This window comes from Osmerus mordax, chromosome 8 (genome assembly GCF_038355195.1).
Source record: "Osmerus mordax isolate fOsmMor3 chromosome 8, fOsmMor3.pri, whole genome shotgun sequence".
In the NCBI taxonomy this organism is placed as follows: Eukaryota; Metazoa; Chordata; class Actinopteri; order Osmeriformes; family Osmeridae; genus Osmerus; species Osmerus mordax.
The window spans coordinates 9,095,576-9,118,013 of record NC_090057.1 but is presented as its reverse complement, the minus strand read 5'-3'; the positions used below and the strand labels follow the sequence as shown (position 1 = coordinate 9,118,013).

At 39.7% G+C, this 22,438-nt stretch overlaps 1 protein-coding gene and 1 long non-coding RNA gene across 2 annotated transcripts; both read left to right on the top strand.

Annotated features, from left to right (window-relative positions):
* Positions 1-1,875: 1,875 nt before the first annotated feature.
* LOC136948022 (uncharacterized) lies at positions 1,876-3,612 on the top strand. Its single transcript, XR_010877038.1, has 4 exons — positions 1,876-2,061; positions 2,157-2,350; positions 2,452-2,598; positions 3,416-3,612. It is a non-coding gene; the product is annotated as an uncharacterized lncRNA (long non-coding RNA).
* A 2,826-nt stretch (positions 3,613-6,438) lies between these two features.
* Positions 6,439-12,166, top strand: LOC136948089 (uncharacterized). Its single transcript, XM_067242375.1, has 7 exons — positions 6,439-6,533; positions 6,937-7,132; positions 7,434-7,636; positions 8,142-9,797; positions 10,651-10,839; positions 11,141-11,343; positions 11,851-12,166. Exons 1-4 carry the CDS (start codon positions 6,513-6,515, stop codon positions 8,367-8,369), a joined length of 648 nt encoding a protein of 215 aa, XP_067098476.1. The 5' UTR covers positions 6,439-6,512; the 3' UTR covers positions 8,370-9,797; positions 10,651-10,839; positions 11,141-11,343; positions 11,851-12,166.
* The last annotated feature ends 10,272 nt before the right edge of the window (positions 12,167-22,438 follow it).

Sequence of the window (22,438 nt, the reverse complement as noted above, 5' to 3'; positions counted from 1 at the left end):
TAATCAAGTTTCAATTAGCCTAACTAATCTAAAAGTGAATGTACTTCTGTGTCAATGAGTCTTGATCAATATGTAATTGTGTATTTGATCAGTATGAATTCAACCTCGGGCTGAATGATGTACAAGTTGGTGCACCTTGTCCTGTTCTTCATCAGGTTCTCACCTTCTACTGCACACAGAAGCGTCGTAACATGTGACATGAAAAGGGAAAGCAAGTGAAAGTGAAAGGACACTGAGACGTTTAAATGTAGGCTGTTCCACAATTCTGATTCCTGTGGCAGAATAAGTCTATGGGCTATCATTGGAACCGGATCAAAGGTAGGCCTATAGACTAAATGCCTACATTATCACGTTGTCCTTTTTAATCTAGGCTACAGCGAATAACAGAGTAACATGGTGCTCGAATTAGCTTTAGTAGCCTGATTTCCTAAAGTATGAACACACTTTGACTTGCCATTAGTTTTTGTAGGTGAGAAATTAAATAATTAAGTATAGGCTAGCTGGTTGGGGTTTTGTGTTTGCTCCCAGGGTGTTTATTAGAACACAAGTTCTACGGAGTTTTCCGTTTCTTACATGAGGGTGAATGAGTGTGGTGGTGATGGTGCTGAAACAACACAGAACGTTAACAATCAACATCACACTCCCGACACCACATATTACAGGTACAACAAATACTGTTACCAATGTCATCATAATTATACATATTATACGGTCTATGAACATTATTTTAATCAAATCCGACCACTGTCGAAAACGAAACTAAACATTCCACTTCGCAGTAGCCTATAGGCATACATTTACATTTAGCAGACGCTCTTATCCAGAGTGACTTACATTAAGTACAGGGACATTCCCCCCGAGGCAAGTAGGGTGAAGTGCCTTGCCCAACGACACAACGTCAGTTGGCATGACCGGGAATCGAACTGGCAACCTTCGGATTACTAGCCCGATTCCCTCACCGCTCAGCCACCTGACTCCTTAGCGGTCGGAGCATACACAATGCTCCGACCGCTACATTAGACTATTCATAAATTTACCATGATTAAATAGGTTAAACAATCATAGGACTAAGAACAACAACCAAACAACTTACTTTTATGCTTAAAGATTGCTCACTGCGCCAGTGTTGCGCCGGACACAGCTGCCAGTAAACACGCACATATTTAGCCAACATTTAGCATTTAGGTGTCCTAAAGGCAAATGTAAAATAGATAACATTTTCGCAATTTATTATAGAAAATCATTGCTATTTGTTGAGTTGAGTAGTTTCTGTTTCAAGTGTAGTAGTCTGTAAAAACAGCATGTGGCGCTATCATCGCCGAAATGTCTTTTTTGACTAGTAGCCTAGGCCTAGCCGATGTTTTTGGTTTATCATCTAGTTACATTTAAATTTAGTCATTTAGCAGATGCTCTTATCCAGAGCGACTTACAGTAGGCTAGGCTAAGTACAGGGACATTCCCCTGAGGCAAGTAAGGTGAAGCGCCTTGCGTCATTTCGCACGGAAGGGAATCAAACCGGCTACCTAGGTAGTAACCGCTCAGCCATCTGACGGTCAGATGGTTAGTTAGCTCTTCTGAAAAAAAAAAAGCATTCATAAAGCCTCCCCTCCTGGGATGTTGTTGTTGCAATTTCGATCGATACTACAGGCTAGGTGAATAATAAACATAGCCTAAAATGTCCTTATTATTATAAACTATAATTTGTCATTATCATTATTCATGAAAATCTAACATGCAATTTAACACAAGAAAATGGTCACAGATGAATTTAGAAGGTAGAGTAACCCTTTTTATGTGTCACATAAATACAATGTTTTCCCCCGGGTTTGCTTAACTTCTCACAAAGATATTTAACTGTCTTTTTAGGGTCAAAGATGAAGACATTCTTCACTGTTGTAACAGGGAATACCCTGGAGTCTCATGTGGAGATTAACAGACGTCTCACCTCTAAAGGCCTGACTAAAGGGCGGTCAGCAGCAGAGTGTGATGTCATCATTGCCTACTGTCCAATCATCTCTCGACTAGGGACAGACGTTGTGGCAGCAATTAAAAATATTCCAGGTAATTGTTAATGAACTGCTCAATATTGTTTCTCTAAAACTCTCACATTGCCTTGACACTTTCAAAACATGCCCCCCCCCCCATCGTTTTGTCAGCTGGTAAACCAGTCATCCTGGTGGTGCTTCATCACACCTTTGACCCAGATCTCACTGTACCTGACAGCAGCAGACATGTGACCAGTCAAGTCATTCACATTGCGGACGTTCTGTACCACAACACTAAAGGAGGACTTCTGAAGTGTTCTCACAATGACAAAGCTGTTCGTGATATTCTGAACTTCATCACTAAGGTTTGGTATACATTTTTACTTAAAGTTTGAATGCAGTTCTATAACCTAAAGTAACTTGAAAGTGACTTTGAAAGGCAATGTTTGGTTTTCTGTCTTTATAGTACCGGGCTCCAGTTCCAGCCTCAAACACAGCCTTAGCCCCAGGCTCAAACACAGACCTTTCTCCAGCTTCCACCACTACCTCACCCCTGGACTCATCTCCAGCCCCAGCTTCAACCAAGAACCAAGACCCACCTGCTTCAGTTAAGGTTTCATATCAATTTTACACCATTTTGAAGTTATTTCCGCTGTTTCCTGAATAATGCTGCAAGAGGTGTGAGAGAAAATATTTAGCTTTCTGTCTTAATAGCTCAAACATTTTGTTCTCACACATGTATAATGTGTTTAGTAGTGTGTGTGTACTGTGTATAGGCATACACAGAAACAATATGACACTAAACAAGAGGGTTATACACACTACAACAATAATACTGAATCATCATCCACAAGTTTAAAACACAACTAACACTAACAAAGAACTGCAGACTGCAACAAAAATTCACAGAACCAAGTTGACTTGAACAAACAGCACAAACACAGAATCCATTGTAATCAATTATTACAAGCTTTTACAACTCAAGTCTATGAAGTCAATCAAACAAATGTACCCCTGTTCTCTAGTATGCACAGAGAGCATACTTGTTAAAATCGAATGTCTTTTTTATCAACTACCAGGTGTGTACTCCGTCCATACATGCACAACACATTACAAACAATTTAACAAAAGGTGGATTTGTTTGCAGGGCCAAGACAAGATATTTCATACTGCTTTTATTTCTATGACAAGTATGTTGTTTATGAAATACATTTTCTGATGACAAGAACAAGCCACTGCTATAGACACTAAACTATGAACTTTTCACTTGCATTTTCATCCAGTAATGTGTGTCTATAGACCATCAACTCTCAGTTATATGATTGCACTGATAGGTTTTCGCAATAATAGTCCATGAGTTAACTGCAATTGATGGTTGTAACGTGATATTTTGTGTTTGGTTTCCCTTGGGCTGTTCCTGCTATGGGTAGACCTCATGCAGTTGGTGTCCCCGTCTGTGTTGCTGCTGTCCTGGTTGTTGTTGGACCTCCACACAAAACTCAAGAGTCAGTCCGAGTCCAGATGAGACCTCCTGCTTGGTCAATAAACAAGATAATTAGAATTGAATAGACTCTAGAAATAGTTATTGTACTGAACATACACCATAAATTAAAAGTAATGTGTCAAGATCTGCAATTACACTTTTTGGTGCTTATTTCATATTGACAATAACTAAAAGTAAAAGTTGTCCTGGTAACCTAATGTTGGCTATACAGTTTTATGTAAATGAAAACATGTGAGCTGGTGTCAATGAACATTACGTATGATTTATTGTACTAATTAGTTGTTGTTTATATGCATGTTATGTTTTGGATTAATGTGAAGTAAATCTTTGTCATAGATGTTTTACCTTGTCCTTCTTCATAAAGTCGTCCTAAACTGCACTAAATCAAACATAAACCCTCAAGTAAACAAAGAAAAACTCATAAAATATTTTCTATTAACCTTGGGAAGAGCAATTTTGTGAGGGATCCCCTTCTCCAGATTCACAGCAAAAAAAGTGCCTTCTAATACCTGTTCCTCTGCATGCCTGAAGTCTATTGTAAGGACTCCGCCCAGACAAAGACCTGCCCAGGTTTCATAAGAGAAAGTGAAAGCTCAGTTAGATTCAGACAGAAGTTCAGACTCCACGGACCAGGCTTGCTCTAAAGAAGGTAAGCACATCCTTACACTGCAACGTCCATGCTTCCTAGCCTTGATGGCGGGGTATGCAGATGACTGATGGTCTAGCGATGGTTGATCAAATATAGTAAAAATCGAATATATTAGAGAGTATTGGACAGCTTCGTCACAATTCAACCAGGTGATTCTGATGTTCTATAAACATTCCATTTATGTAAGTTTGATATAAAGAGGGAGGAAAAGTACAAAATTAGTTTTATTACTGTAAGTAGGTAGACATGTGGAAGTAGCTAAAATGTGGAAGTAGCTAAAAAAACTATATAGTATTATTGTTATATTATACTGTATATAAAGACACTTGTTTTTATAATAACCTCAGACTGAAAACTCTGGACACTGAGCTATCACATCTAACCTCCATTCCTTGGTAGTGTAATCTTATCTCTCCAGGGTCAAGGATGAAGACATTCTTCGCTGTTGTAACAGGGAAAACTCTGGAGTCCCATGTGGAGATTAACAAAAGTCTCACCTCAAGAGGCCTGAATGAAGTGATGTCAGTAGCAGAGTGTGATGTCATCATGGCTTACTGTCCAGTCACGTCTCGACTAGGGACTGATGTTGAGGCAGCAATGAAAAACATTCCAGGTAATTGTTCTAATGAGTGACTTCATTTTTCAGTTAAGGCAGCCGCCTAAGCAACACACACCTGCCGCCATAACATCGTCGTCGTAAAAAAAATAAAAAAAATAAAGAGAAAATAAATATACAATGTGTCCTTCAAATTGCACACAATCCACCTCTCTCTGCACCTCTCTCAGCTGGTAAGCCATTTATTCTGGTGGTGCTGCATCACACCTTTGACCCAGACTACACTGTACCTGACAGCAGCAGACATGTGACCAACAGTGATGTCATTCTCAAAGTGGACTGTCTGTTCCATGACAACAGAGGAGGACTCCTGAAGTGTCCTTTAAATGAAAAAGCTGTTGCTGCGATTCTCAAGAAGCTCAATGTCTGTTCAGAGGTTTGATATCATTCTCACACCATACTATAAGTAATAGTGTTAATGTGTAACTTAATGGATGGAGTCTAAATAGAGATGGCTCAATAAACAGTATAAAATGTTCTCTCTTTATAGCTTAAACCTCAAGTCCTTCCTGTTGAGAAGAAAAACATTCTGTCTCCCTCATCCTCATCAAAAGTCATTGTACTGACACTGGTTGTCTTAGCTCTGGCCCTTGGCCCAGCTCTAGTTCATTACCAAACTGCTAAAGAAGGTAATCAAGGTAATGTAATTGAGAAACTTCATATATTTGCATGGTGATAACACAGAGGAGAGACCAAAGCATACATTATTTGTAAGATGCAGGAAAAGAACACTTCATAATTCCAGTTAATTTCTGACTGTGTTAACAGCTCCAGTCAAGGACCCCTCTTCAGCCCCTACCCCAACTCCAGAGGTATGGCATCATCCATACACCACTTTATAGGCAGTGATGACGTGTAACTATATGACGTCTAAATCGAAATGGTGCATGTTACAGTAGAAATTAGCTTCTACCTTTAGCTGTCCGATAAGTTTCATGAACTGCAGCATATTGTTCATGCTTGCGGCGCTCAAGCAGGTAGCCATGTACACAAGTGCTTCCGGGTTTACTATTGTCAAAAATAAAATCATCAACCTTCAAAATAAGAGTTCAAAAAATAACTGTAATCTAATATGTAGCAGTATTGCACTGACTCAAACGGTCTAATTCACCTTATTGGTAGTGTAATGTATACTACATGTGATCTAATGTAATGGATGTAACATGATGACACAATTTGTTTTAATAATTGTCTAATCCTGGCATTTAACCTTCCTGACAAACTGCCAGGCAGACTAACAAGCCAATCGGCAGAATCCGCCACACATTGATGTTTTAAGTCTTAAAACAACATAGTTTGACAGTGCCTACAATTACTTATTTTATAGTTGATATATAATTGCCTGCATCACTATACACACGAGTAAGTTAGTACGGTAGGCATATTAACGAACAATGCTGAATCCGCAGGTCTATGGCTGTATCATGGAAAAGATATGTGCTGGAAAATCCTTGTTTAATGGTCATTTCAATTACCTTTGTTTTGAGACTTTTTTTTTTACCTTTTAAAACTCTTTTAAATAATTAAATAATAATCATAAAAAAGATATATATATACTATGTTTGTATATATATATATATATATATATATACAAACCATTTATAACATTCAAGCCAGGCTCTGCTTTTGACATTTGCCCGGTAATTTGTTTGGAACTGTCCACGTCGAAAACCAAAATGAAAGAGAAAGTAAAAGTTACATCTAACAGCACTCAATCCGAATAGGTCTACGCGGATCCGGATTTATTGGGATATTATTATGTCTAACGCTTTGTTAAAGGTAGGACTATGCATGCATGCTTTGATCAACGCATTGTCCTTTCTAAGGCCTATGGTGGATTCAGGGTGTAACATTTAAACCTAGAGCACAAGTTTGAATGGCCAAACAGGTAGGCCCTACATATGCATGTCGTTTTCGGTGGAATTAAAAGCTAGTCTTAAAGTTGAAGTAACATAAACGTCAGTCATTCGATTTAATGTCCGTGAACGCGTCTTGTAGCCAATTTGATTTTTAAAAACAAATGCAAAAAATAGTAGAAAAGCAAAGTATGGCGTCATCTGGTGGCTATTGCAGCCAAGTGTGGTCACGACAAACTAGTTGAGTGGTTGAAGAAAACATATTGGTTATTCACACTGTAATTATGAATTAGCTTTGGCATAATTGCTGTCATGTATCTTTCCAGTGTGCAGAAATGAAAACGTTCTACACTCTTGTGGCCGGGGATACTACGGGGTGTCATGTGGAGATGAACAGAAATCTCACCTCAAGAGGCCTGACTGAAGTGATGTCACCAGCAGACTGTGATGTCATCATGGCTTACTGTCCAGTTGTCTCTCGACTAGGGACTGATCTTGAGGCAGCTATGGAAATAATTCCAGGTAATTGTTCTGATATAACATATTTGAAGTGGATTAAACGTATCTGAGGCACATTGACATGTTACTAAAGCAACGACACAGGTAATTACTGTTTTACTGCTTTTCAAGACTCTTAGTCACATGTTGAGTACTGTAGTTGGACAGTGTCTGACATGGGTCTGATCCACATAAGAAACCTGCCTTGTACCCTGGACTGAACAGGTGGGACATTTAAAGTTGGTGTGAAAAGGGATATTCCTGAGAAATAAAAGTTTGTTCAATCATTATTTATTTTTCATCTCTCTGCATCACTCTCTCCCAGCTGGTAAACCAGTCATCCTAGTGGTGCTGCATCACACCTTCAACCCAGACTACACTGTACCTGACTGCAGCAGACATGTGACCAGAAGTGAAGTCATCCTCACTGTAAACTGTCTGTTCCATGACTCCAAAGGAGGACTCTTGTTTTGTTCTCAAAACAACAAAGCTGTGGCTGAGATTCTGCACTGCCTCCCAAGTTCTAAGGTTTAACATCCTTCTTACACTAGTTTGATAAACAGTGTTTTATGTGATGATGTGAACATTGTACTGCTACTCTTGTTGTGTTCTGTCCCCCAGGAGAGAGTGGTGCTCCCAGATTAACCCTCTAACAACAACACAGGCTATAGTCAGCTTCTGTCTCACTAACTCATGACAAAAAAACATTACTTTGATCATACCAGATAACATGCCTGTGTGGCTGACCTTGTAATTGTTTGTTTTACACATTTGTTTCATTTGATTGATGAAGATGTATAACTAGGAGACTGCATTGTCTCATCAGAAAGACAAAGATGCAGTAGGTCAAACTGTACATCATCAACAAAGCAGATGTGACCAAGTAAACTTGATCTCACTCCTCAGTATAAATACAGCCACCAAACCTATTTCTTTTATGGGTGTAGCTAGATGAAGGAATCTTTAGAGAGGTAGACACTTTGGACACTAAATGTGATCTTTTTTTTAAATCCTTGTGACTTTTTTTTCTCAGGCACCTGTAGTCAATGACAAAACGTGTGCCCTGGTCCTGTTTGTGTTCCTGGTCCTGGCTCTGGTCCTGTCCTTGGCTCTGATCACTGCCCTGATCGTGGTGAACATCCCAACCAAAGACCCAGCTCACACCCCAGCTCTGTCTGCAGCCCTAGCCCTGGCCCTGGCCTCGAGCCTGGGCTTGGGCTTGGCTCTTCAACAGACCCGGAAAAGAAATGCTTTATTTTAAAGAAAGGAAATAAGTATTGTAAGCTAAAGAGACAAAACACCTTAGACTTCTTGATATAAGCTTCTGTATCAATGAGTTGGTATCTGTCTCAATAACCATCTATGAAAGTAGCCTGTAGGCTAATGATTAGCACATAAGTTTTATTTTGCTTCAGTTAACTGTGGCTGTTGCTCTTTGTGACACATGGTTTAAGTCATTAATATTTAACCAATGGCATGGAATCAAGATGTGAAGTAGAGATTCAAACATTTTCTCTATCGTATATCATCGTGCTTGAAATGTTCAAAATGTATTGTCCTTAAGGTTCAATGAACTATAATCTAAAAATGAATGTACTTTTGTGTCAAAGAGTCTTGATCAATATGTATTGTGCACTTGATCAGTATGAATTCATCCTCGGGCTGCATGATGTACAAGTTGGTGCACCTTGTCCAGTTCTTCATCAGGTTCTCACCTTCTATTGCACTATGCCTATGGCGCTTTAGAGAAGTGTCCGTTAAGTTAGGAATTAATTAATAAAAAATATGAGGTGATTTTGCGTAACATGTGACAAGTGAAAGAAAGTGGAAGTGAAAGGACACTAAAACATTTAAATGTAGGATAGTATAACCAGGCTAGTGGTCCCTAATTCCGATTCCTGTGGCAGAAGAAGTATGGGCTATCATTGGAACCGGATCAAAGGTAGGCCTGCATCACACCTTTGACCCAGACCTCACTGTACCAGATAACAGCTGACATGTGACCAGAAGTGATGTCATCCTCACAGTGGACTGTCTGTTCCACGACAGCAGAGGACTCCTGAAGTATCCTTAAAATAAAAAAAGCTGTTGCTGCGATTCTCAAGAAGCTCAATGTATGTTGAGAGGTTTGATGTCATTCTCACACCATACCATACGTAATAATGCTGAAGTGTAATGGAATGGATGGGATCTAAATAGAGATGGTTCAATAGACAATATAAAATGTCCTCTCTTTATAGCTTAATCCTCAGGTCCATCCTGTTCAGAAGAAAACCATTCCACCTCCCTCATCCTCATCAAAAGTCATTGACACTGGTTGTCTTGGCTCTAGCCCTTGGCCCAGCACTAGTTCATTACCCAACTTCTAAAGAACTTTATCAAGGTCATTTAATTGAGATACTTCAAATATATTTTTCATATTTAGCCAACTTTATGTACAGCAATAAAGTAGCCTATGTTGTCTAAACCATCTTAAGGATTGTTATCAAGCCAGGCTCTGCGTTTGACCTTTTCCCAGTTGTTTGTATGGAATGAGATTTCTTGGAATGTCCACGTCGAAACGCAACATGAAAGTGAAAGTAAAAGTTACATCTAACATAGCATTCGATCCTTAATAATAGGTCTACGCTTCATGCTTCGGATCCGGATTTATTGGCATATTATTATCATCACTAACGCTTCGTTAAAGGTAGGTCTATGCATGCATGCTTTGATCAACGCATTGTCCTTTCTAAGGGCATGGTGGATTCAGGGTGTAACATTTAATTGAACCTAGAGCACACGTTGGAAAAGCCAAACAGATAGGTCCTACATATGCATGTAGTTTTCGGTGGAATTAAAAGCTATATAGTCTTAAAGTTGAAGGAACATCGTCAGTCATTCGATTTAGCGTCCGTGAATGCGTCTTGTAGCCCATCATTGCCTGTCCTAAAATTGTGGATATTAGGATCCAATTGTTAACTTGGATAACCTGAACACAATCTGTTCAATTACTCATGTTTAATTTACTTATTATGTAATGTTTATGTAGGCTATGTAATGGTTGCCTTACTTAATGAATTGCATTTGAAATATTATGAGTAAATAAATACAGAAACTAATGTTATTTTTAAATGGTCCATTGGCAGAGGAGGTCAATGGCACAATGATAGTTTTGACTACCAGTATAGGCGTATCTGTAAACACTGTCTGGGGTATAACCCAGGTGCGGACAAACAGAACAGTGACGTCAAACTGGGGATTCATAAAAAAGTCTTGATTTACACAGCAGTCAAGTAAAGCACAGCTCAAGAGTAAAATAACAACTTCCAAAACCCAGTAAATTCAAACGTAAAAATCCAAATTAAAAAGCAGTAATCCAGCAATGTAAAAAACAAAAGCAAAAAATTTGTCTCAAAATATGGCGTCACCTGTTGGCTATTGCTGGCAAATGTGGACACGACAAACTATTTGAGTGGTTGAAGAAAACATATTGGATATTCACACTGTAATTATGAATTAGCTTTGGCATAATTGCTGTCATGTATCTTTCCAATGTGTAGAAATGAACAAGTTCTACACTCTTGTGGCCAGGGATAAGAGGGGGTGTCATGTGGAAATGAACAGAAATCTCACCTCAAGAGGCCTGACTGAAGTGATGTCACCAGCAGACTGTGATGTCATCATGGCTTACTGTCCAGTTGTCTCTCGACTAGGGACTGATCTTGAGGCAGCTATGGAAATAATTCCAGGTAATTGTTCTGATATAACATATTTGAAGTGGATTAAACGTATCTGAGGCACATTGACATGTTACTAAAGCAACGACACATGTAATTACTGTTTTACTGCTTTTCAAGACTCTTAGTCACATGTTGAGTACTGTAGTTGGACAGTGTCTGACATGGGTCTGATCCACATAAGAAACCTGCCTTGTACCCTGGACTGAACAGGTGGGACATTTAAAGTTGGTGTGAAAAGGGATATTCCTGAGAAATAAAAGTTTGTTCAATCATTATTTATTTTTCATCTCTCTGCATCACTCTCTCCCAGCTGGTAAACCAGTCATCCTAGTGGTGCTGCATCACACCTTCAACCCAGACTACACTGTACCTGACTGCAGCAGACATGTGACCAGAAGTGAAGTCATCCTCACTGTAAACTGTCTGTTCCATGACTCCAAAGGAGGACTCTTGTTTTGTTCTCAAAACAACAAAGCTGTGGCTGAGATTCTGCACTGCCTCCCAAGTTCTAAGGTTTCACATCCTTCTTACACTAGTTTGATAAACAGTGTTTTATGTGATTATGTGAACATTGTACTGCTACTCTTGTTGTGTTCTGTCCCCCAGGAGAGAGTGGTGCTCCCAGATTAACCCTCTAACAACACAGGCTATAGTCAGCTTCTGTCTCACTAACTCATGACAAAAAAACATTACTTTGATCATACCAGATAACATGCCTGTGTGGCTGACCTTGTCAATGTTTGCTTTACACATTTGTTTCATTTGATTGATGAAGATGTACAACTAGGAGACTGCTTTGTCTTATCAGAAAGACAAAGATGCAGTAGGTCAAACTGTACATCATCAACAAAGCAGTGAGCAGATGTAACCAAGTAAACTTGATCTCACTTCTCAGTATAAATACAGCCACCAAACCTATTTCTTTTATGGGTGTAGCTAGATGAAGGGATGTTTAGAGAGGTAGACACTTTGGACACTAAATGTAATATTTTTTTTAATCCTTGTGACTTTTTTTCTCAGGCACCTGTAGGCTCTAAAAGGCATGCCCGGATCCTGTTTGTGCTCCTGCTCGTGTTCCTGGTCCTGACTCTGGTCCTGTCCTTGGCTCTGATCATTGCCCTGGCTACGGGGAACAAGGCATCCGCAGGCATAGGCATGGTCCTAGGCCTGGCTCTGGCCTTGAGCCTGTGCTTGGGCCTGGCCTTTATTTCAAAGAAAGGAAATAAGTATTGTAAGCTAAAGAAACAAAACACCTCACCCTTCTTGATATAAGCTTCTGTATCATTGGGTTTGTATCGGTCTCAATAACCATGAATAAAAGTAGCATGTAGGCTAATGATTAGCACTGAAGTTTTATTTTGCATCGGTTAGCTGTGGCTGCTGCTCTTTGTGACACATGGGTTAAGTCATTATTATTTAACCAATGACATGGAATCAAGATGTGAAGTAGAGATTCAAACATTTGCTCTATATCATCGTGCTTGAAACGTTCAATATGTATATTATCCTCTAATCAAGTTTCAATTAGCCTAACTAATCTAAAAGTGAATGTACTTCTGTGTCAATGAGTCTTGATCAATATGTAATTGTGTATTTGATCAGTATGAATTCAACCTCGGGCTGAATGATGTACAAGTTGGTGCACCTTGTCCTGTTCTTCATCAGGTTCTCACCTTCTACTGCACACAGAAGCGTCGTAACATGTGACATGAAAAGGGAAAGCAAGTGAAAGTGAAAGGACACTGAGACGTTTAAATGTAGGCTGTTCCACAATTCTGATTCCTGTGGCAGAATAAGTCTATGGGCTATCATTGGAACCGGATCAAAGGTAGGCCTATAGACTAAATGCCTACATTATCACGTTGTCCTTTTTAATCTAGGCTACAGCGAATAACAGAGTAACATGGTGCTCGAATTAGCTTTAGTAGCCTGATTTCCTAAAGTATGAACACACTTTGACTTGCCATTAGTTTTTGTAGGTGAGAAATTAAATAATTAAGTATAGGCTAGCTGGTTGGGGTTTTGTGTTTGCTCCCAGGGTGTTTATTAGAACACAAGTTCTACGGAGTTTTCCGTTTCTTACATGAGGGTGAATGAGTGTGGTGGTGATGGTGCTGAAACAACACAGAACGTTAACAATCAACATCACACTCCCGACACCACATATTACAGGTACAACAAATACTGTTACCAATGTCATCATAATTATACATATTATACGGTCTATGAACATTATTTTAATCAAATCCGACCACTGTCGAAAACGAAACTAAACATTCCACTTCGCAGTAGCCTATAGGCATACATTTACATTTAGCAGACGCTCTTATCCAGAGTGACTTACATTAAGTACAGGGACATTCCCCCCGAGGCAAGTAGGGTGAAGTGCCTTGCCCAACGACACAACGTCAGTTGGCATGACCGGGAATCGAACTGGCAACCTTCGGATTACTAGCCCGATTCCCTCACCGCTCAGCCACCTGACTCCTTAGCGGTCGGAGCATACACAATGCTCCGACCGCTACATTAGACTATTCATAAATTTACCATGATTAAATAGGTTAAACAATCATAGGACTAAGAACAACAACCAAACAACTTACTTTTATGCTTAAAGATTGCTCACTGCGCCAGTGTTGCGCCGGACACAGCTGCCAGTAAACACGCACATATTTAGCCAACATTTAGCATTTAGGTGTCCTAAAGGCAAATGTAAAATAGATAACATTTTCGCAATTTATTATAGAAAATCATTGCTATTTGTTGAGTTGAGTAGTTTCTGTTTCAAGTGTAGTAGTCTGTAAAAACAGCATGTGGCGCTATCATCGCCGAAATGTCTTTTTTGACTAGTAGCCTAGGCCTAGCCGATGTTTTTGGTTTATCATCTAGTTACATTTAAATTTAGTCATTTAGCAGATGCTCTTATCCAGAGCGACTTACAGTAGGCTAGGCTAAGTACAGGGACATTCCCCTGAGGCAAGTAAGGTGAAGCGCCTTGCGTCATTTCGCACGGAAGGGAATCAAACCGGCTACCTAGGTAGTAACCGCTCAGCCATCTGACGGTCAGATGGTTAGTTAGCTCTTCTGAAAAAAAAAAAGCATTCATAAAGCCTCCCCTCCTGGGATGTTGTTGTTGCAATTTCGATCGATACTACAGGCTAGGTGAATAATAAACATAGCCTAAAATGTCCTTATTATTATAAACTATAATTTGTCATTATCATTATTCATGAAAATCTAACATGCAATTTAACACAAGAAAATGGTCACAGATGAATTTAGAAGGTAGAGTAACCCTTTTTATGTGTCACATAAATACAATGTTTTCCCCCGGGTTTGCTTAACTTCTCACAAAGATATTTAACTGTCTTTTTAGGGTCAAAGATGAAGACATTCTTCACTGTTGTAACAGGGAATACCCTGGAGTCTCATGTGGAGATTAACAGACGTCTCACCTCTAAAGGCCTGACTAAAGGGCGGTCAGCAGCAGAGTGTGATGTCATCATTGCCTACTGTCCAATCATCTCTCGACTAGGGACAGACGTTGTGGCAGCAATTAAAAATATTCCAGGTAATTGTTAATGAACTGCTCAATATTGTTTCTCTAAAACTCTCACATTGCCTTGACACTTTCAAAACATGCCCCCCCCCCCCATCGTTTTGTCAGCTGGTAAACCAGTCATCCTGGTGGTGCTTCATCACACCTTTGACCCAGATCTCACTGTACCTGACAGCAGCAGACATGTGACCAGTCAAGTCATTCACATTGCGGACGTTCTGTACCACAACACTAAAGGAGGACTTCTGAAGTGTTCTCACAATGACAAAGCTGTTCGTGATATTCTGAACTTCATCACTAAGGTTTGGTATACATTTTTACTTAAAGTTTGAATGCAGTTCTATAACCTAAAGTAACTTGAAAGTGACTTTGAAAGGCAATGTTTGGTTTTCTGTCTTTATAGTACCGGGCTCCAGTTCCAGCCTCAAACACAGCCTTAGCCCCAGGCTCAAACACAGACCTTTCTCCAGCTTCCACCACTACCTCACCCCTGGACTCATCTCCAGCCCCAGCTTCAACCAAGAACCAAGACCCACCTGCTTCAGTTAAGGTTTCATATCAATTTTACACCATTTTGAAGTTATTTCCGCTGTTTCCTGAATAATGCTGCAAGAGGTGTGAGAGAAGATATTTAGCTTTCTGTCTTAATAGCTCAAACATTTTGTTCTCACACATGTATAATGTGTTTAGTAGTGTGTGTGTACTGTGTATAGGCATACACAGAAACAATATGACACTAAACAAGAGGGTTATACACACTACAACAATAATACTGAATCATCATCCACAAGTTTAAAACACAACTAACACTAACAAAGAACTGCAGACTGCAACAAAAATTCACAGAACCAAGTTGACTTGAACAAACAGCACAAACACAGAATCCATTGTAATCAATTATTACAAGCTTTTACAACTCAAGTCTATGAAGTCAATCAAACAAATGTACCCCTGTTCTCTAGTATGCACAGAGAGCATACTTGTTAAAATCGAATGTCTTTTTTATCAACTACCAGGTGTGTACTCCGTCCATACATGCACAACACATTACAAACAATTTAACAAAAGGTGGATTTGTTTGCAGGGCCAAGACAAGATATTTCATACTGCTTTTATTTCTATGACAAGTATGTTGTTTATGAAATACATTTTCTGATGACAAGAACAAGCCACTGCTATAGACACTAAACTATGAACTTTTCACTTGCATTTTCATCCAGTAATGTGTGTCTATAGACCATCAACTCTCAGTTATATGATTGCACTGATAGGTTTTCGCAATAATAGTCCATGAGTTAACTGCAATTGATGGTTGTAACGTGATATTTTGTGTTTGGTTTCCCTTGGGCTGTTCCTGCTATGGGTAGACCTCATGCAGTTGGTGTCCCCGTCTGTGTTGCTGCTGTCCTGGTTGTTGTTGGACCTCCACACAAAACTCAAGAGTCAGTCCGAGTCCAGATGAGACCTCCTGCTTGGTCAATAAACAAGATAATTAGAATTGAATAGACTCTAGAAATAGTTATTGTACTGAACATACACCATAAATTAAAAGTAATGTGTCAAGATCTGCAATTACACTTTTTGGTGCTTATTTCATATTGACAATAACTAAAAGTAAAAGTTGTCCTGGTAACCTAATGTTGGCTATACAGTTTTATGTAAATGAAAACATGTGAGCTGGTGTCAATGAACATTACGTATGATTTATTGTACTAATTAGTTGTTGTTTATATGCATGTTATGTTTTGGATTAATGTGAAGTAAATCTTTGTCATAGATGTTTTACCTTGTCCTTCTTCATAAAGTCGTCCTAAACTGCACTAAATCAAACATAAACCCTCAAGTAAACAAAGAAAAACTCATAAAATATTTTCTATTAACCTTGGGAAGAGCAATTTTGTGAGGGATCCCCTTCTCCAGATTCACAGCAAAAAAAGTGCCTTCTAATACCTGTTCCTCTGCATGCCTGAAGTCTATTGTAAGGACTCCGCCCAGACAAAGACCTGCCCAGGTTTCATAAGAGAAAGTGAAAGCTCAGTTAGATTCAGACAGAAGTTCAGACTCCACGGACCAGGCTTGCTCTAAAGAAGGTAAGCACATCCTTACACTGCAACGTCCATGCTTCCTAGCCTTGATGGCGGGGTATGCAGATGACTGATGGTCTAGCGATGGTTGATCAAATATAGTAAAAATCGAATATATTAGAGAGTATTGGACAGCTTCGTCACAATTCAACCAGGTGATTCTGATGTTCTATAAACATTCCATTTATGTAAGTTTGATATAAAGAGGGAGGAAAAGTACAAAATTAGTTTTATTACTGTAAGTAGGTAGACATGTGGAAGTAGCTAAAATGTGGAAGTAGCTAAAAAAACTATATAGTATTATTGTTATATTATACTGTATATAAAGACACTTGTTTTTATAATAACCTCAGACTGAAAACTCTGGACACTGAGCTATCACATCTAACCTCCATTCCTTGGTAGTGTAATCTTATCTCTCCAGGGTCAAGGATGAAGACATTCTTCGCTGTTGTAACAGGGAAAACTCTGGAGTCCCATGTGGAGATTAACAAAAGTCTCACCTCAAGAGGCCTGAATGAAGTGATGTCAGTAGCAGAGTGTGATGTCATCATGGCTTACTGTCCAGTCACGTCTCGACTAGGGACTGATGTTGAGGCAGCAATGAAAAACATTCCAGGTAATTGTTCTAATGAGTGACTTCATTTTTCAGTTAAGGCAGCCGCCTAAGCAACACACACCTGCCGCCATAACATCGTCGTCGTAAAAAAAATAAAAAAAATAAAGAGAAAATAAATATACAATGTGTCCTTCAAATTGCACACAATCCACCTCTCTCTGCACCTCTCTCAGCTGGTAAGCCATTTATTCTGGTGGTGCTGCATCACACCTTTGACCCAGACTACACTGTACCTGACAGCAGCAGACATGTGACCAACAGTGATGTCATTCTCAAAGTGGACTGTCTGTTCCATGACAACAGAGGAGGACTCCTGAAGTGTCCTTTAAATGAAAAAGCTGTTGCTGCGATTCTCAAGAAGCTCAATGTCTGTTCAGAGGTTTGATATCATTCTCACACCATACTATAAGTAATAGTGTTAATGTGTAACTTAATGGATGGAGTCTAAATAGAGATGGCTCAATAAACAGTATAAAATGTTCTCTCTTTATAGCTTAAACCTCAAGTCCTTCCTGTTGAGAAGAAAAACATTCTGTCTCCCTCATCCTCATCAAAAGTCATTGTACTGACACTGGTTGTCTTAGCTCTGGCCCTTGGCCCAGCTCTAGTTCATTACCAAACTGCTAAAGAAGGTAATCAAGGTAATGTAATTGAGAAACTTCATATATTTGCATGGTGATAACACAGAGGAGAGACCAAAGCATACATTATTTGTAAGATGCAGGAAAAGAACACTTCATAATTCCAGTTAATTTCTGACTGTGTTAACAGCTCCAGTCAAGGACCCCTCTTCAGCCCCTACCCCAACTCCAGAGGTATGGCATCATCCATACACCACTTTATAGGCAGTGATGACGTGTAACTATATGACGTCTAAATCGAAATGGTACAAGAGACAATATTTCATCTTTCATCTTACTGTAATAGCTTACACCTCAGGTCCCTCCCTCCCCAAAACAGTCTGCCTTCCACAGCCTCATCCTCAGCCCCTGTTGGTTGGAAGTTTTGTATCTGGCCAGTGACAGTACCTGACCCAACTCTTAAAGAAGATTACATTTAATAGTGACACGTTAAACATTTGCATGGTGGTAACAACGAGAGGATAGACCCCACACAAAGCATACATTATAAAGTAGACAGCAGGAAAACAGCTCCACATTAATTTGTTTGTCTCTATGTACTGTGTCTCCAGACCGAGTTCCAGAAACAACTCAAGACTCTGATCCAGGCTTTGCTTCAGACTGAGCTCCAGACTATACACCAGACTCAGATCCAGATCCAGACTGAGCTCCAGGCTATACGCCAGATTCAGCTCCAGATCCAGACTGAGCTCAAGACTATTTGTCAGACTCTAGACCAGATATATCCAGACCCAGCTCAAGACCCAGCTCTAGACCCAGGTCTAGACCCAGCTCTAGACCCATCTCAAGACCCAGCTGTAGACCCATCTCAAGGCCCAGATCTAGACACAGATCTAGACACAGCTCAAGACCCAGCTCAAGACCCAGATCTAGACCCAGCTCAAGACCCAGCTCAAGACCCAGATCTAGACCCAGATCTAGACCCAGCTCTAGACACAGATCTAGACACAGCTCATGACTCTCTATGGAAACGTTTGTTTTTTTGGAAGTGAGACCAAAGGCCTTGTATCCCTTGATTAGAATGAGAACAGGATGGACTTGTTGTTTAATATCCTTAAATAAAGCTTGTCATATTGTGTGACGTGTCATTGAGTTTTAATCTATCTACACAGCAAAGTTGTAGGTTAGGTCCGCACTTCAATCAAATTAAATGAAATCACATTGTAGCCCTTTTTACTAGCAATGTCACAGAAATGTTCACATACACCCATATAACTGCACCAAAACCCACCTAACCCTCAAGGAAGACAAGGAAAAGCTCTCAGGAAAACTCTCTTTTTATTACTCAGGTGGTTCACCTCAGGTTGCATACCAATCATGTACCTTATAATACCTGTTCCTCTGCATGCCTTCCCTGGCAACCTTTATTATGAATGTGTGGGACAGATAATGTATGTATGAGTGTCCTCTAGTCTCCTACTGTCTTCAAGAACATAGCTGGGCAGGTGATGTGGGAACAAATGCGCACAGCCCTACTAGAGACACCACCCAGGACCACACCTGCATACGCTTACTAGCAGAAAGTGAAAGCTCTGACAGAACTCAGTGTGTGGGTTGAAATTAAACAGAAAGCCAGATTTATCGGACCAGACTTGTTTCAAATGAGGTAAGTGCATCCTACTCTGCATCGTCCATGCTTAATTCAAACACAATGGTCATCCCTTTACGGACACAACTTACAGTGCACGGTAAACACATCGTCTTGATGGTTGTATTAGCAGGAGAATTTCTTCCAACAAATGTATTCCTAAACCCTGCTCTTTTATACTGATATAAAACACATGGCACACTTTTGAGTTTATATGAAACATTTTTGTCAAATCATCAAGTCTGTGGGTTTGCTGTGCAATATAATTTGTGAGTCTGTGACAAGTTTTCCCTAAGGTTATGTCTGAATTTAGTTTGGATTTCATCTTAGTCTGGTTTAAAGAATGTAGGCAAATTCAACCATAGAACTATTGCGATACTTAGATTAGAAAATAGTTGCCTGTATTAATATACTCACTACAGACTGTAATAGGATATGTGGTCAGGACTGACAGCCAGATAAATCACTTTTGTACATTCTGTATTTGTATATTCTGTCTGATTTGTTGTTGTGTCATGTTGTGTCATGAAAACAGGGAGCTCATTCTTGCACACCTGATCACCTTGAACTTGCGTGCATCATTATATTTGTCCAGGCTTCAGTATGGATAAATTCTTCACTGTTTTAATGGGGAAAACTCTGGAGTCTCATGTGAATATGAACAACCGTCTCACTTCTGAGGGCCTGACTGAAGTGTGGTCACAAACAAAGTGTGATTTCATCATGCTGTTTTGTGTGCCTGTCTGTGGTTTAGAAACAGATATTAAGAAAGCCCTGCAGGTAGTTATTCTGACCTGTGAAGTCTTAAGAACGACTAGGGGGTATTGAAAATGTTAAAGTTTTGTTTCTTTCCTTTACCACTTCTCTCTCACTCATTCACTCGTCAGCCGGTAAACCAGTCATTCTGGTGGTGCTGCATCACACCTTCAACCCAGACTACACTGTACCAAACAGCAGCAGACATGTGACCAGCAGTGATGTCATTCTCACAGTGGACTGTCTGTTCCACGACAGCAGTGGAGGACTGCTGAAGTGTCCTTGGAACGATAAAGCTGTTGATAAGATTCTGAAGATGCTGAAAAGAAATCCTTGGGTTGTTCACATCTTATCCTTATGACGAAATTACCAGCCAAATGATCAGATAAACAGAATTAGAAAACTATACATGACATAAACTTTGTGAAGTCTCTGTAGATTAATCTTTGATTCTCTGCATGTCACTAACACAGGCACACACTGCGTGTGACCAAGACAAAGTTTGTAAAGGTGAATTTAGGATGAACATCTAACTTCAGACATCTGCTTCTGCAGTGATTTCTGCTTCTTGATAAAACCTTTTAACTGTGTCTCTCCAGGGTCCAAGATGGACACATTTTTTTCTCTGGTCTTGGGCAATCCTATGGGATGTCATGTGGAGATGAACAGACGTCTCACCTCCAGAGGCCTGACTGAAGTGTGGTCAGCTGCCAAGTGTGATGTCATCATGGCTTACTGTCCAGTCACCTATCGACTAGAGACAGATGTCGATGGAGCTTTAAAAAAGTTGGAAGTTACCTGAAGACCTGGAACTGGATCTGGACCTGGCTGTCAGGTAGGATTAATTATAATCCCCAACATCGAAAAAATAGATGAAAACAGATAAATGAGTTAAAGGGTCTCCATTGTCTTTAATATCTTTTTCTTTTGCTAGGTGTTCTGATATCATACTTTGCTAGATTCAAGTCTCTTGGTAGAAGACGAGAAACCATTTCACAATGAGTAAAGTTGTATGAGAAAAAGCCAATGTAGGTCTGTGGTTATGCACACTACACTACTTGCAGAAAGTATGACTATTATGTAGACTGACTGTAATAATACTTGTAATGACTGTATTGTATTGTATAAACCTACAATACACCAATGGTGGAATCAACTCCAAACCTCCATCAGAGACACTGACTGTCTCCCTACGTTCAAGAAAAGGCTCAAGACACACTTGTTCCGGGAATACAACGGTACTTAAGAATTATTTTCTGGACCTGATGTTAGTTTCCTCCAGGATCACAATGACTCTTTTTGAGAGACTTGTTGCTCTTGTTGGTTAGTTGTAACTGATTTAACTTCTTGTACTTGCTGTGAATTATATTATATTATTGTTGCTTGCTTTTTTCTACAGGTACACTCTTGCATTTTTGAGGTTCATTAGTTAATTTGTAACTTGTTTAACTACATGCTCTTATGGTTCTTCCCATTGGCACCTATTTGCTTTTCACAATGTATGCTTCATGTTTGGCTACTCGCAATGTTTTGGGGCTATCTCGTTGTTATGATCAGTGACCTATGCACTTTTGTAAAGCTCTCTCTTGGAAGTACTCACTTTGGATAAAAGCGTCTGCTAAATGAATAAATGAAAATGTAAATAATCATATGATCTGGATTCTGATGATAATATCATAAATTCTTCTAATATGTTTTTGATTTGTTCTAAATAAATATTTGGAATCAAGATAGCTGATGTTGTACCTTGTCCTGTTTTACATTAAGCAACCACTTCCCACTGATCTAGAAAACAAAAGGACATCAGATGAACAAGATAAGCCAGGCTGAAGTGAGGGGTTGGGTATTGCTGTGTGTGTGAGAGTTAATGACCAGATCAGCAGCAGATCAACAAAGTGCAGATGAGCTGTTTCGCCTCCAATCAACGATGTCCACCCGAGCACCATTATACCTTGTCTGCAGCTACTCAGACAGACTTATCTGTAGGGAGGACAGTCAGACAGAACAGTGGGGAACAGAGGGGGGTCTCACTCTGTTTCTCTTTCCACTGTCCCTTCATCTTTCTCTCTCTTTTTTTCTTCCTCTTCATTCTCTCTGTTTAATCTCCATCACCTATCTCTTGCACTTTGCCTCACTCTCTTTCCTTATAGGTTTATCTTTCTCTCCTTCAAAGGATTCATGACAACTAATGACGAGGGTGTTCACACAATGCCAGGTTAGTAAAGCAGCTGAACAGTGTGTGTGTGTAGGTGTAACTAGGTAGTACATGTGAAGATATGTCTTTGTCTGTGGTTGTCCCCATGGCCACCAGAGGGGGAGAGAGAGAGGAAGAGCAGAGAGAAGAGATAGCTGAAAGGACCC

What these genes read in the sequence shown, in the direction of transcription:
- LOC136948089 (XM_067242375.1), top strand. Translation starts at nt 6,513, where the DNA reads ATGTCTAACGCTTTGTTAAAG. An exon ending in AGCTATGGAAATAATTCCAG is followed by an intron (nt 7,133 to 7,433) that starts GTAATTGTTCTG and finishes ACTCTCTCCCAG; the next exon opens with CTGGTAAACCAGTCATCCTA. An exon ending in ACTGCCTCCCAAGTTCTAAG is followed by an intron (nt 7,637 to 8,141) that starts GTTTAACATCCT and finishes TTTTTTTCTCAG; the next exon opens with GCACCTGTAGTCAATGACAA.